General features: G+C 42.5%; 1 protein-coding gene across 3 annotated transcripts in view; it reads right to left on the bottom strand.

Annotated features, from left to right (window-relative positions):
• Positions 1 to 16,048, bottom strand: part of SMURF1 (SMAD specific E3 ubiquitin protein ligase 1) — a 121,792-nt gene that overhangs the window by 32,984 nt on the left and 72,760 nt on the right. For all 3 annotated transcript variants that reach the window (XM_008018672.3, XM_008018674.3, XM_008018675.3), the window contains exons 2-3: positions 2,570 to 2,608; positions 1,320 to 1,428 (exon numbers count right to left, since the gene is read on the bottom strand). In XM_008018672.3, the coding sequence (XP_008016863.1) occupies positions 1,320 to 1,428; positions 2,570 to 2,608 (148 nt within the window). The remainder of the gene's footprint in view (positions 1 to 1,319; positions 1,429 to 2,569; positions 2,609 to 16,048) is intronic.

Genomic DNA, 16,048 nt, shown 5'->3' with positions numbered 1-16,048 from the left:
CTCTGTCTCAAAAAAAAAAAAAAAAAAAAAAACGGCCGGGCGCGGTGGCTTAAGCCTGTAATCCCAGCACTTTGGGAGGCTGAGACGGGTGGATCACGAGGTCAGGAGATCGAGACCATCCTGGCTAACACGGTGAAACCCCATCTCTACTAAAAAAAAAATACAAAAAACTAGCCGGGCGAGGTGGCGGGCGCCTGTAGTCCCAGCTACTCGGGAGGCTGAGGCAGAAGAATGGCGTGAACCCGGGAGGCGGAGCTTGCAGTGAGCTGAGATCCGGCCACTGCACTTCAGCCTGGGCGACAGAGCGAGACTCCGTCTCAAAAAAAAAAAAAAAAAAAAATGCATTTTTTAGGTAGAAACTACAACTAGGTTTAGGGTTTTGCTGAAAAACAGTAGCATGTGGAGTTTACAAACTACAGCCTTTTTTTCTGCTAAAATGGCCAGGAGATTGAAAAGTTTGAGGATCACAGGTATGAAACCAAACCATAAAAAACATGAAAATGCCAAATGCAGTTGGGTGCGGTGGCTCATGCCTGTAATCCCAACACTATGGGAGGCTAAGGTGGGTAGATCACTTGAGGTCAGGAGTTCAGGACCAGACTGGCCAACATGGTGAAACCCCGTCCCTACTAAGAAATACAAATATTAGCTGGGCATGGTGGCGTATGTCCATAATCCCAGCTACTTGTGAGGCTAAGGTAGGAGAATCGCTCGTACCCGGGAGGCGGAGCTTGCAGTGAGCTGAGATCGCGCCGCTGCACTCCAGCCTGGGTGACAGAGTGAGACTCCATCTCAAAAAAAAAAGAAAAAGGAAAAATAAAAAGAAAATGGCAAATGCAAGAACTTCCAAGTACATAAATTCTAAAATTAGGCAACGTAGACATTCATTTGGCCATCCGCTTTTGGTATCAATAAAAAGTCATCCGGCCGGGGGCGGTAGCTCAAGCCTGTAATCCCAGCACTTTGCGAGGCCGAGACGGGCGGATCACAAGGTCAGGAGATTGAGACCATCCTGGCTAACATGGTGAAACTCCGTCTCTACTAAAAAATACAAAAAACTAGCTGGGCGAGGTGGCGGGCGCCTGTAGTCCCAGCTACTCGGGAGGCTGAGGCAGGAGAATGGCGTGAACCCGGGAGGGGAGCTTGCAGCGAGCAGAGATCATGCCACTGCACTCCAGTCTGGGTGACAGAGCGAGACTCCGTCTCAAAAAAAAAAAAAAAAAGTCATCCTTTTTTTTTTTTTCTTAAATGTTTCTCGTAAAAGCTAGACACCTGCTTTCTTGCCACTCTGCATGGGGTTTACAGAACATTCAACTCACAGATCATAGTGCTGGTTCCACTTTGGGTCCAATGTGTTTTTCACAGTGTCGGTTGAGTGGCACTGCCCAGACCCATCCACAACAATCTTTGCAAAAGGGTCAGGGAGCCCTAGAGGAGAGAGCAGACACACACCTAGATGAGACCTCAGATCCATCCATGTGACACAGAACACAATTCAGGCTAAAGGGAGCTTCAGGATCATCTCATTCGGTAAAGATTACCATTGTACATTTTGTTCTCTAATTTCAGGATAATTTCAGTCAGCAAAATAAGTTATGTCTATTGAGCTTTCTAAGAGAGGACCTAGTGTGCCTCCATACTGAGATTTTTAAAGGGAAGAAAAGAAAGTGACTAAAAAAATACAGGCTTACATTCAAATTTCTATTAAAGCGGGGCTAATTAAGTGGAGGGAAAAGTGTCTGAAAGTAATTGTATTTAGACTTTCTAAAAATTAATAGTGCATCGAAATGTGTTTACTGATCTCTGCCTATCTTATCTATGGAAGCAAGTATTCACCAGGCCTTAATTCGGTGAGTCCCTAAATGCTAGGGAATGAATCAGACAGGTTTATTACATCAGACAGATGGCAAGGTGGACAGTTGTCAGAGATAGAGATGGACACGAGCCACCATGCTGGAGCTTCCTGGCTACCTGCAGAAAGCCTTTGAGCCTAAGTTTCTTCATCTTGAAAGCGTGAATACTACTACTCAAGAACTCAAAGATGTCCTGTGTGGATCAGAAAGTGTGTGAAGAATTTAATGCTGCAGGCACTGACCAGATACTAGGTGACTTTCTTACGGAGTGATTCCTTCCTTTAGAAAAGGAGTCTCTATATTTGCAATTCCTTTAATTACAGGATGCTGTAAATGTGATTTAATTTATAAAATGTGATTAACAATTTTATGCAAATCCAGCTGTTTTACAGAAAAGTGCTTCATTTGTATTAGAGCCGAGAATACATCATCCAGCAGAAAGCAATATTCTCATAGGTAGAGAGGCAGAAAAATTGGGTGTGACCAGAACAGGAAATGAAAGACAGGTTTTGGGTTATGATTTATAAGTTCTGTGTCTTTCAGCTAAGGAACCCCCATGTTGTAGTCAACTGGGAAATAAAGTTTGGAAAACCATGGATTTCTATTAAGTAAAGGTCAAACTTTAAAGAGAATACACCCAATCTTTTTTTAAAGTTTAAAATTTCAGAAATGCATGCATAATATTATAAGAGGGAAAAAAATAAGTGTTTACTTACTGAAGAAGTCTTTCTTTGCAAGGTTCTTGGCACATAACACTAAAAACAAAGAAAAATTACTCAGGTTAGCATTAAGACAAGATTTCCATAATAGCTAATCTATATTTACACCAGAACAAAAAGACTCTAAAATTTAGCTTTGCCAAAGATTTGACTTTCAAATCTAGTATCACATGAAACAAAAAATGGACAACCATCTAAAAAGTGTTTTCTCCTCAAACTGAAGATCAACTATAACAAATACAAAATGCTTTAATTTAAACTAAAAATCTTAAACACATTCAGATGGGTTTATCAATATACTTTTTGTTTTTTTTTTAAAGAGACAGGGTCTTGCTCTGTTGCTCAGGCTGGAGTGCAGTGGCATGATCATAGCTCACTGCAGCCTGAGATCAAGCAATCCTCTTGCCTCAGCCCTCCCAGTAGCTAGGATTATAGGCACACGCCCCCTCCCCTGGCTAAATTTTCTTATTTTTGTAGAGATAGGGTCTTACCATGTTGCCCAGGCTAGTCCTGAACTCCTGGCCTCAAGTGGTCCTCCCACCTTGGTCTCCCAGAGTGCTGGGTTTACAGGCTTGAGCCACTGCACCCAGCCCACCAATATTCTCTTATACTGCATACGATCACATAAAAACCAATTTCAACTAAAGACCTGAAGTATTTATCCTTATAGGTACTGCTAATGACAGAAGAAGCTATGCATTGTTTGTTTTCTGATAAATAAAACAATTTTGTAAATGTAAACTTTGATGTGTTGGAAAATAGTAAGCAAGGGGAAGGTGGTAAATAAACAAATATGGGGCCATCATCAGGGTGATGTGAACAACATATGATAAAATGCATGTTAAGAACTTAGCACAGGCTGGGCGTGGTAGCTCATGCCTGCAATCCCAGCACTTTGGGAAGCTGAGGCGGGCAGATCACCTGAGGTCAGGAGTTCAAGACCAGCCTGGCCAACATGGAGAAACCCCATCTCTACTAAAATACAAAAATTAGCTGGGCGTGGTGGCGGGTGTCTGTAATCCCAGCTACTCCAGAGGCTGAGGCAGGAGAATCACTTGAACCTGGGAGGCAGAGGCTGCAGTGAGCCAAGATTGCACCACTGCACTCCAGCCTGGGCGACAGAGCGAGACTCTGTCTCCAAAACAAAAGAACTAAGCACAGTATTGATGTATAGAAATAATGCAATTAAGGCTCCTATTATTGTATTAATGAGTAATGAGGTAGTATCAATTACTGTTAAGACCGTTTGTCACCAGACCTGCTTGCTACACAATGAAAGTGACTGTGCCAAGCAGACACTGAGGTGCTTTTGTCTTTTGCGTCACAGATTGTCCTCAATTTTAAGCATATTATATTTTATTAAGAACTTATATTTTACAAAAATGTGTTCACATAATATTGTTCTGTCAAGTTTCACTTAGTTTTATAAAAACTAAGTGAATGTCATAAGTGATAAGCTATATATAGCTTTATCAAGATAGATATATAATCTATATATCTATATATAAAATATAGATATAGATCTATATATAATATAGATATATATAATCTATATATCTATATATAGATATATATAATCTACATATCTATATATATAGATATATATAATCTATATATCTATATATATAGATATATAAAAGAGACAGGGTCTCACTCCATCACCCCAGGCTGGAGTGCGGTGGCACAGTGGTAGCTCACTGTAGCCTCCAACCCCTGGGCTCTAGGGATCCTCCAGCCTCAGCCTCTCAAGTTGCTGGGACTACAGGCACACACCACCACACCCAGCTAACTTCTTTTTTTTAAAGAGACAGTCTCTCACTACGTTGCCCAGGCTTGGTCCCAAGCTCCTGACCTCAAGCAATCCTCCCACTTTTGCCTCCCAACGTGCTGGGATTACAGGCCTAGGCCACCATGCCCAGCCAAGATATAAGTTATATAGCACACGATTCACCCATTTAAAGTGTGTAATAAAGTGGTTTTTAGTATACTCATGGGTTGGACAACTATCATTACAAGCAATTTTAGAACATTTTTATCGTCCCCAAAAGAAATGCCATACCCAGTTTAAACTAACAATCAGAAACACATTCAGATGGGTTTATCAGTATACTTTTTTTTTAATAGACAGGGTCTTGCTCTGTTGCCCAGGCTGGAGTGCAGTGGCATGATCATAGCTCACTGCAGCCTCAAACTCTTGGGTTCAAGCAGTCCTCTTGCCTCAGCCTCCCCGGTAGCTAGGATTACAAGCACACACCACCCAGCACACTTTGGGAGGCCAAGGCAGGCGGATTACTTGACATCACGAAGTGGTGTTAGATTCTGTCAAATGCTTTTTCTACATGTGTTGAGATACTGGTGTGGAGTTTGGCCTTTGTCTATTGATACAGTGTGTGACCTTAATTGATTTTAAGTTGTTAAACCAACCCTGCATTGTGAGATAAACTCAACTTGGTCATGGTACACAATCCTTTTAATACGTTGCTATATTCAGTTTGCTAGTATTTTGTTGAGGAATTTCACTTCTATATTCATAAGGGATATTGGTTTGTATTTTCCTTTCCTTCCTAGGCTATCTAGTTTTGGTATCAGAGTGATACTGGCCTCATAAAATGAGCTGGGAAATATTCCCTTCTCCACCTCGTCTTTTTGTGTTGTTTTGTTTAGGAAGAATTTGTGAAGAATTGGTGTTAATTCTTCTTTAATGTTGGGTAGAGTTCATCAGTGATGGCCTCTAGCGGCTTTTCATTTTCTTTATGAGAAGTGTTTTAAATTACTACTCCAATCTCTTTACTTTTTATAAATCTAGTCAGATTTTTCCATTTCTTCTTCAATCAGCCCTGGTAGTTTGTCAATTTCCAGAAGTTTGTTGATCTCGTCACTTTTTATAAGTCTATTCAGATTTTTCCATTTCTTCTTCAGCCTTCGTAGTTTGTGTCTGTGTAGATGTTTGTTGATTTCACCCATGTTATCAAATTGTTGGCATACACTTGTTCATAGTATTCCTTGATAATCACTATTCCTTGGTATTATTTCTGTATAGTCAATAGTAACATTTCTTCTTCGGAGTAATGTAATCTTTATATCCTTCCTTTCCACCTCAGTCTTTTTAGTGGATAGATCACTATTAATTCCACCTCCTGTTGATGTTTCATTTCTTGTTACTCTAATTACAAAAGTAATACATACTTGAAAATACGGAAATGTGTAAAATAGAAAATCCACAGCCCCAAAACCTCATCATTACTGTTTGTCCAACATTTGCCTGGCTAGTCTCATGTGCTTATTTTTCCCATTGACATTTAGAATCATTCTGAGCAAGTTTTTACACAATGACTTCATAAGTGAATGAGGAAATTTTTTACCTATTTACAATATTGAGTATTCTCATTCTTGAATTTAGCATATTTATCCCTTTATTAAGTTTTTGGATGCCCTTAAGTGAGTTGGGTTGTTGTTTTCTTTTTTTGAGACAGAGTCTCTGTCGCCCAGGCTGGAGTGCAGTGATGCAATCACAGCTCACTGCAGCCTCGAGCTTCCCAGGCTCCGTGAGCCTCCCACCTCAGCCTCCCAAGGAGCTGGGACCGCAGATAAACACCAGCACACTTGGATAATTTTTTTGTAGAGATGGGGTTTCAGTATGTTGCCCAGGCTGGTCTGAAATTCCTGGGTTCAAGCAATCCACCAGCCTCGGTCTCCCAAAATGCTGGGATTACAGATGCGAGCCACCGCATCCAGCTGAGATTTTAAAGTATTTCATAAAAGTCTTGCACGTTTCTATTTGGGTGGATTCTTTGGGTATTTTTTGTTACTATTGTGAATGGAATCATTCCTTTTGTTGCATTTTCTCATTGTTATTTGGATATAGATGAGCTATTAGTTTTCTCACATTAATTTGAAATCACCCATCTATTTGGGCTGTCTTCACATGGGCCTATAATGTTCGCTTTGCTTCAGCTTTCCTTTTCTTTTCCAAAGCTTGGAATATCTCAACAGCTCTCCTATAAAACTCAAAGTATCCAAAACTGAAATTCTTCCCAATCTGACCAGAAACCTGGTCCTCTCCCAGGATCCCTCAGTTCAGAGACCTTAGCAGCCCCCATCAAAGGAACAAGCGAGGCCGGGAGCGGTGGCTCACACCTGTAATCCCAGCACTTTGGGAGGCCGATGCGGGCGGATCACAAGTTCAAAAGATCGAGACCATCCTGGCCAACACGGTGAAACCCCGTCTCTACGAAAAAGACAAAAACTAGCTGGGCGTGGAGGTGCGTGCCTGTAGTCCCAGCTACTCGGGAGGTTTAGGCAAGAGAATCGCTTGAACTCGGGAGGCGGAGGTTGCAGTGAACTGAGATCGCGCCACTGCACTCCAGCCTGGTGACAGCAAGATTCGTCTCAAAAAAAAAAAAAAAAAAAGGCACAAGCGAGAAGACTACATGTTCTCCCTCTTTCCTCTCAATCTCACATATGTTACCTTCTTAGCATCTCCACCCTTGTCCAAGCTCCCAACACAAGCTATGATGAAGTGACCGTTTCAAGACTTAAATCTCATGTCTATCTTCCTTTTAAAATCCTCCAGTGGCTTCCCCTTGCAAAACTCTAGCCTTGTGAGCCTCCGATCCCTCCCCACCTCCCTGTGCAGTCTCAAATATTAGCCACTAATTCTGGGCCCTGGTTTTCGGAGGTGCTGGTGCTAGATTGCTTCTGAATAGAATAATCCTGGTCACATGTCTCACAAATATTAATCTTTGCTCATACAGTGTTTGAGTTTAAGGCTCATTCCAGTGGAATTTGGTTACATCGTAAAGTGGGGAAAGGTCTCAGCAGTGTTAGCACAAAGAAAATTTTGCTTTGGCCAGACACAATGGCTCATGCCTGTAAGCCCAGCACTTTGGGAAACTGAGGCAGGTGGGATTGCTTGAGTTCAGGAGTTCGAGACCAGCCTGGGCAACATGGCAAGATCCCATCTCTATAAAAAATGCAAAAATTAGCCAGGCAAGGTGGTAGGCGACTGTAGTCCCAGCTACTTGGAAGGCAGAGATGGGAGGCTCACCTGAGCCTGGGGAGGCAGAGACTGCAGTGAGCCATGACCACACCACTGCACTCCAGCCTTGGTGACAGAGTGAGACTCTGTCTCAAATATAAAAAAAAAAAAAAGGAAAGAAGAAATTTGCTTCAGTTCTCCATAAGGATCATTTAGGGTCATTCTTAATGTGGTTAAGTTAGTGGTATATTATTTCTCCTACTAAAAAGCTTTGTGATCAGGACATGGAATTTGGTCCACTCTAGAGATATACGAATAAAAAGTAATTCATTAGACAGCATAAAATCTCATTCTATGTAGTTTTTGTTTTTGTTTTTTGTTTTTTTTTGAAACAGAGTCTCGCTGTGTCACCTAGGCTGCAGTGCGGTGGTGTGATCTCGGCTCACTGCAACCTCCACCTCCTGGGTTCAAGCGATTCTCCTGCCTCAGCTTCCTGAGTAGCTGGGACTATAGGCGCACACCACCATGCATGGCTAATTTTTTTATTTTTAGTAGAGACGGGGTTTCACCATATTGGTCAGGCTGGTCTCGAACTTTTGACTTCATGATCCACCCACCTCGGCCTCCCAAAGTGCTAGGATTACAGGCGTGAGTCACCGCACCCGGCCTTAGATCTATTTTTTTTTTTTTTAAATACATTTATGTACCAATACGAGTGAGGTTCTGGGGATATAGCAATGAACAAAAGACACATTTCCAGAAAACTGAGCTTATTTTTTCAGTGTGGACCAATGCATGGTTTCTTCAGTTCCAGCCAGATCATGCCTCTTACATCCCATAATTTCCTAATCACATCCCATAGTTTTCCTAATGTTGGGGATATGGTCAAAGCAAATTACATAATGTTCACGAAGCACTTGAATACATGGAAAGGAAGTGTTTTGCTAACATGATGTATATTCAGTTAGTAAAACGAGCTTCTTTTACCTGGCAAAAGACAGGGTTACAAAAATACTACTTGAGGCCGGGCACGGTGGCTCATGCCTGTAATTCCAGCACTTTGGGATGCTGAGGCGGGTGGATCACATGAGGCCAGGAGTTCCAGACCAGCCTGGCCAGCATAGCGAAACCCCGTCTCTACTAAAAATACAAAAAAATTAGCCGGTCATGGTGGTGGGTGCCTGTAATCCCAGCTAGTCAGGAGACTGAGGCAGGAAAATTGCTTGAATCTGGGATGGAGAGGTTGCAGTAAGCCAAGATCATGCCACTGCACTCCAGCCTGGGTGACAGAGCGAGACTGTCCCTCCCACCAAAAAAATACTACTTGTGGATTCACCCACTCCAACAATGAATGACAGCAAAAATTTAGTACTTTATTCAATCTTGAGAAAGTTTCTAATTTGTGTCAATACTTCTTCTATTTCTCTAGCCTGTGGCTAGAAACTTTCACTGCAATGTTTTTATTGCTGTCTTCTTCTTATATTTCTGTGTCTCCAAGTCCTATCACTGTCTGTCTTCTTCTGAATGTCTCTTGAATTTGTCTGTTCCATATTTTTAAACCCACTCTCTTCTTCTTGGCATCCCCTATACACAACTGTGTCCTCCCTGATGGAAGCCTCCCTGGTCCACAAGACATTTAGCCACTGTATCAATCTTTTTTGTATCTGTAGAGGCAAGATCTCACTTTGCCCAGTCTAGAGTGCAGGGGCACAATCATGGCTGACTGCAGCCTCAAACTCCTGGGCTCAAGTGATCCTCCCACCTCGGCCTCCTGAGTAGCTGGCACTATAGGCATGCACCACGATGCTCAGCTAATTTTCCTATTTTAAAAAAATTTCTGTAGAAACAAGGTCTCACTATGCTGCCCAGGCTGCTCTCAAACACCTGGCCTCGAGTGATCCTCCTGCCTCGGCCTCCTGAAGTGCTGAGATTACTACAGGCCTGAGCCACCGTGCCCGGCCCGGATCAATCTTTTGAATGCCATTTTCATGTACTTAGGCAAAAAACATCAACAATAACAACAAACAACAACAAAAATGACTCTGTATTATATTTTAGTGTGAATCTGAGTTTCTCCCTGGGTGTGAAGGTTTCCCATTCCTCACAACACATTTATTTCCTTCCCACTATTCCTCAAGGTGTAGCTTGGATTAGCCCCTTTTACCCACCCCAACCACCTCCAAGAGTCTATTCTTGCTTCTTAGCCCATCAGACAATACCTCTGTCTTTGCTGGGCCCTAGATTCAGGGTCCAGGCCAGGCATTTTGTCAGGGAAGCCTCGCTCAAGCCAGCGTTCCCCAAACGTCAGTCTGTGATGACATTTTCACTAGTGCCAACACCAAAACAATAAGGACAATGTAAGCGGGGTTTTCATAAAACGAAACTAATTTTAAGTGGCTGCTCTTTGTTCCGATGTTATGTCTTTCCTGCTTTTTTCATGTGAAAATGTCCTTTCTTTAATGGAAGAGGTAATAAAAAATGGTGGCAGAGCAGTGACTTGGCAAAATAAAAATTGGACAATATTATACTGATCCCCACGTGTACATAACTGTTTTGACTGCTCTGGGAATTACAACTCCAACCATCAATGATCAGCTCCCTCTTTTTAATCCTATTTACTCTAAGAATCATATAGTTTACCATTCAATTACTTCCCATACAGCTGGCTTTGTTCCCCAGCTAAGTTAGGCTCCTCTGAGGGAGGAACCATCCATCCATTCACTCATTCATTTTCTGGGCCAGGGTCTTGCTCTGTCATCCAGGCTAGAATGCAGTGGCACGAACACAGCTCACTGCAGTCTCGAACTCCTGGGCTCCAGTGATGCTCCCACCAGAGTACCTGGTGGACCAGAGTCCCTCCTGAGTACCTGGGACTACAGGGTGTGCACCACCACACCTGACTAATTTTTTAATTTCTTGTAGGGACAAGGTCTCACAATGTTACCCAGGCTAGTCTCAAACTGAGCTTAAGCGATCCTCCCGCCTCAGCCTCCCAAAGTGCTGTGCCACTTTCAAGGTCAGTACCAGAGCCACGGATCTGTCAATTCTGATACAAATTTACGATATCTTCAAATTTGCATTGAAGGAAAAAAAAAAAATCACATTTCAGTTATATCAACAGACTCCAGTGCCAAAAATGTTAAGCGCATACAGGAGAACTGAACTCCACTCCATTATCTGCGACCGAAACAAACACTTATTTCCAATCTTGCTCAGTAAGTTCATGCATACGTAAGACACACACACGTTTCCACTATTCAGACACCATTAACTGATCAAATGATTTCTTCCTGCGGGGAAAACGGTCTAAGTTAACAAAACACACTTCAGCACCCACCAGCCATGCCTACTGGCTTTGGAGGTGGGAACAGATCTCTGGTAAAGTGACAATCCTGAGGTAAGTTTTCAAAACACCTGTTTGCTTAAAATATGGATGTTACAGTTCATCTTCTACAATTGCACTAAATAAAAAATAAATGACAAAATCATGTGAACTCTTTGCCATCAGAAGTGTGACAGAGTTCAGATCATACCCCCAGACCTGGCAGGGTGAGGCAGAGCTGTTGTGACAGGAACTGTCTCTCCTGAGGCACAACTGAGCCCCAACCATGAGGTGGGATGTGCCACCTGCTGCCTGTCCCCATGGGTTCCCTGCCAGCACCAAACACTCATACTATCTGTAGGATCCTTTCCAGTCCAGAAAGCTCTTCTATATACACTATTCTCTTCCTATTCTCATAGAATGAGGTTCATGGACACACAGTCAGATGGATTTGTTTCCCAATTCACGGGTGAAGGCATCTCCGCTCCACCCCCATCCCGCTCTGCATTAATGTGGCATCGTCATAGTCCTTCGCAGAGCCTGAAATGAAACCCTTTCTTTATCTGCATTCTTCTTCATGCCTAGCTCCACTGAAGCAAGGATTGTGTCTTTTATGATTAACCACTGTATCCCCAGAGGCTGAAACAGTGTCTGGCACACACAGTTGACTTTCCGCATATTTGCTAAATGGTATGAGGCAATGACTTTCTGTTGCTGTTGTTTGTTTGTTTTGTTTTTTAACTGTGTAATTAACCCACTAGAATATAAGCACCAAGAAGGTAGAGGCTGCCTTCTCCACTGTTACATTCCCCCAGCACGGAAGCACAGGGCCTGGCAGAAGTCAGCGCTGGATCAATGTCTGTTGAAATCAATGGATAACTGCCTGCTTGAATGAATGTATGAAAACAACTCTTCCGCAAGCGCCACAGTGTGATGTGTCTGACTCCGATGCCACGTTCCACAAGGAGTCCATACCCTGGAAGCTTTGCACACTACTGCCTGGCAGATCTGGTTCTTCAGAAATAAAAAATACATATATATTCTGCAGGTTCAAAGCAGAAGTATTATTATAATGAGGGAGAAATAAAGTAATAAAGTACATGTCAAAAAACAAGTACTAAAGTCCAGAGGGCATTTGGAACTTTTTTTTTTTTTTTTTTTTTTTTTTGAGACGGAGTCTCACTCTGCTGCCCAGGCTGGAGAGCTCACTGCAACCTCCGCCTCCCAGGTTCAAGCGGTCCTCCTGCCTCAGCCCCCTCTAGTAGGGATTGGGATTACAGGCATGTGCCACCATGCCCGGCTAACTTTTGTATTTTTAGTAGAGACGGGAATTTGCCACGTTGGCCAGGCTGGTCTCGAACTCCTGACCTCAGATGATCTGCCCGCCTCGGCCTCCCAAAGTGTTGGGATTACAGGCGTGAGCCACCGTGCCCGGCCAAAAACAGGACACGGAACTTTTTATTTGAACAAAGCTCTCATGAAGGAACCGTCATTTTTACATCTTAAGGGATGATCTTTAAAGATCTGTTACACAATCACATTCCAAGAAAACCGATAACTGGGAATCACTCTCTATTTTTGAATTTTAACATTAAAATGTTATTTTTCCCAACACCCTCCCAGAATCTGCAGCCCCTGAAGTAGGAGCTCTTCCTGGATGGAGAAAGAAGACAGGTTCCACACAGGAAGCAATTGCCAAAGCTATTGTTTTCTTTTGTTTGATTTCTTCTGAAGTATTATAGGCTAACACCTTTGCTTTGAAAGATAAGAAAAGTGTCTCATTAAAGTCTATCTATATAGGACAATTTCTATCTCCAGATAATGTTTCTATCTTAAATAAACCCAATGGAATATTTTACAGCAGAACAAAGGCAAAGCCAGACTCGGCAGCTCATGCCTGTAATCCCAGCCCTTTGGGAGGCTGAGGCAGGAAGGTTCCTTGCGCCCCTGAGCAACGTAACAAGACACTGTATCTTAAAAAAAAAAAAAAATTAAAAATTAGCCAGGTTCAGTGGTATGCACCTGTGCTCCCAGCTCCTCAGGAGGCTGAGGCAGGAGAACTGCCTGAACCCAAGAGTTCAAGGCTGCAGTAAGCTATGACTACACCACTGCACTCCAGCCCGGCCCACCGAGTGAGATGCCGTCTCTTTAAAAGAATAAATAAATAAGAAGAAGAAAGGAAAAAGAAAAAGTAATCATAAGTAATAGCAAGAGAAAGCAATGTCAGCATTTTCTCTCTCTGTGTTCTACCAAATGAGGCAGTATTATTATTTTACAGAGGTAAGATCTTGTTATGTTGCCCAGGCTGGTCTCAAACTCTTGGTCTCAGCAATCCTTCCGCCTCAGCCTCCCGGAGTGCTGGAATTACAGGTGTGAGCCAACATGTCCAACCAAGGCAGTATTAATTTGACACATAGAAAGGTCAACAGAAAATCCGAAGGCGGCCAAGCATGGTGGCTCACAAGCACTTTGGGAGGCCGAGGCAGGTGGATTGCTTGAGGTCAGGAGTGTGAGACCAGCCTGACCAACATAGTGAAACCCCATCTCTACTAAAATTACAAAATTAGCCAGGCATGGTGGCGCAAGCCTGTAATCCCAGCTATTTGGGAGGTTGAGGCAGAAGAATCACTGGAACCTGGGAGACAACGACTGCAGTGAGCCAAGATTGTGCCATTGGACTCCAGCCTGGAGACAGAGCAAATTTCCGTCTCAAAAAATAAATAAATAAATAAATAAAAACCGAAGGTGAGGATGAAGTTTAGCAAGGTAATACACTGCAAAAAACCTACACATGGTTATGAAAACCCCAGGAAATACACACACTCTTCTAAAACAAAGTGCCTTATAATTTCCTTCCTGTTTATCATTTTATAGTGCTACTTCCATAATACTGAAGTATTTACCGGTATTATTTTGCCTGGTTTTATCATAAAAGCCATTATAATTATTTGGCTAATCATTATTCACATCACAGTATAAATCAGGGTAAAATAATTACGCTCAATTTGATTGAGCATAGAAGGAAATTAGAAGCTCAGAGAGATTAAGCAACGGCTCAAGGTGACCTGGCAAAGTTAGTGACGGAGATAAGAACTGATCCATCTCCTCAATGAAAACCACAGCATTCACTGACTCACATGACTTCATCAAGACAACTGAGCATTAAGAATGAAAACATTTCGGTGGCTCACGCCTGTAATCCCAGCACTTTGGGAGGCCGAGGTGCGCAGACCACAAGGTCTGGAGTTCAAGACCAGCCTGGCCAAAATGGTGAAACCTCGTCTCTATTAAAAATACAAAAAAAGTTAGCTGGGCCTGGTGGCAGGTGCCTGTAGCTGTAGTCCCAGCTACTTGAGAGGCTGAGGCAGGAGAATTACTTGAACCTGGGAGGCAGAAGTTGCAGTGAGTCCAGATCATGCCACTGCACTCCAGCCTGGGTGACAGAGTGAGACTCCGTCTCAAAAAAAAAAAAAAAAAAAAAGAAAAAGAAAAAATTTGTCACATTAAACGTTTCCAGTCAATGTAGCCAACAATAGATTCCTAAGATCATTTAAAACTTAAAAAAAAAAAAAAAAAAAAAAAAATTGACCAGGAGTGGTGGCTCACATCTATAATCCCAGCACTTTGGGAAGCCAAGGCGGGTGGATCACTTGAGGTCAGGAGTTCAAGACCAGCCCAGCCAACATGGTGAAACCCCATCTCTACCAAAAATATAAAGAATTAGCTGGGTATAGCCGGGCACGGTGGCTCACACCTGTAATCCCAGCACTTTGGGAGGCTGAGGCGGGCGGATCACGAGGTCAGGAGATCGAGACCATCCTGGCTAACACGGTGAAACCCCGTCTCTACTAAAAATACAAACTTAGCTGGGTGTGGTGGCGGGCGCCTGTAGTCCCAGCTACTCGGGAGGCTGAGGCAGGAGAATGGCGTGAACCCGGGAGGCGGAGCTTGCAGAGCCGAGATCGCGCCACTGCACTCCAGCCTGGGTGAGAGTGAGACTCCATCTCAAAAAAAAAAAGAATTAGCTGGGTATGATGGCATGCGCCTATAATCCCAGCAACTCAGGAGGCTGAGGCAGGAGAATTGCTTGAACCCAGGGGGCAGAGGTTGCAGTGAACTGAAATCATGCCACTGCACTCCAGCCTGGGTGACACAGTAAGATTCCATCTCAAAAATAAATAAATAAATAAATAAATTGATCATGACCCAACAATTTCACAATTTCACCCTTAGGTATGTCCTCAATGAAAATGCACACATACATGCTCACCATGTAGTAAAAGGATACTAAATAATAGTACCACAGTTCCTAATAGTTCCTTTATTGATTGTACTGTTTGATTGTACTCAGTTTTGGAACTGAGAACCATTGAGATGTCCATCAAAGTACAAACAATAAAAAAGTTGTGGTCATCACAAAATGGAATACTATACAGCAATGAGAATGGCAGATCCTAACTACACACACGTATGAATGAATCTCACAAACATAATATTCAATGAAAGCCAAAGCCACAAGACATTTCATACAATGCCACTTATATAAAGTACCAAAGCAGACAGAACTAATATATGCTGTTAAAGTTAGGCGAGTGATTATCCTTTAGCAGGATAAGGTAATGACCTGAAGGATGCATGAAGAAGGTCACTGGGGACTGGCCATGCTCTATTTCCTGACCTGGATGCTAATTATATATGCGTGTTCAGTTTGTGAGAATTCAGTGAGCTGTACACTCAAATATTTAATCAATCATAAACATCAATAGACAGAATAGAAAGTCCAAATATGGAACCATCTCAACTGATGTTCATCACAGGTGCCAAGACAATTCGATGATGGGGAAAAAGAGATAGCCTTGTCTAGACTGGAAAATAGGAAATTCAGCTAGAATGAATGGGATATCCTTATGAAAAATGTATAATAATAAGTCTTAACCCTTACCTCACATCATACACAAAAATTGACCTGAAATGGAGCAGAAACATAAAAATTAAATACAATAACATAAAAACTAGATACCACTAGGAAAATGAAAGGGCAAGAGACAGACTGGGAGAAAATATTAACGATCCATATGACTGACAAAAAGACCTGCATCTAGAATAAAGAATTCTACAACTCAATAATAATAAAACCCAATCCAATTAAAAAATTGACATTTGGCTGGGGACGGCA

Source organism: Chlorocebus sabaeus, chromosome 28, assembly GCF_047675955.1.
Source record: "Chlorocebus sabaeus isolate Y175 chromosome 28, mChlSab1.0.hap1, whole genome shotgun sequence".
Classification (NCBI taxonomy): domain Eukaryota; kingdom Metazoa; phylum Chordata; class Mammalia; order Primates; family Cercopithecidae; genus Chlorocebus; species Chlorocebus sabaeus.
The sequence above is the reverse complement of the archived record's forward strand: the minus strand, read 5'-3'. Positions and strand labels throughout refer to the sequence as shown.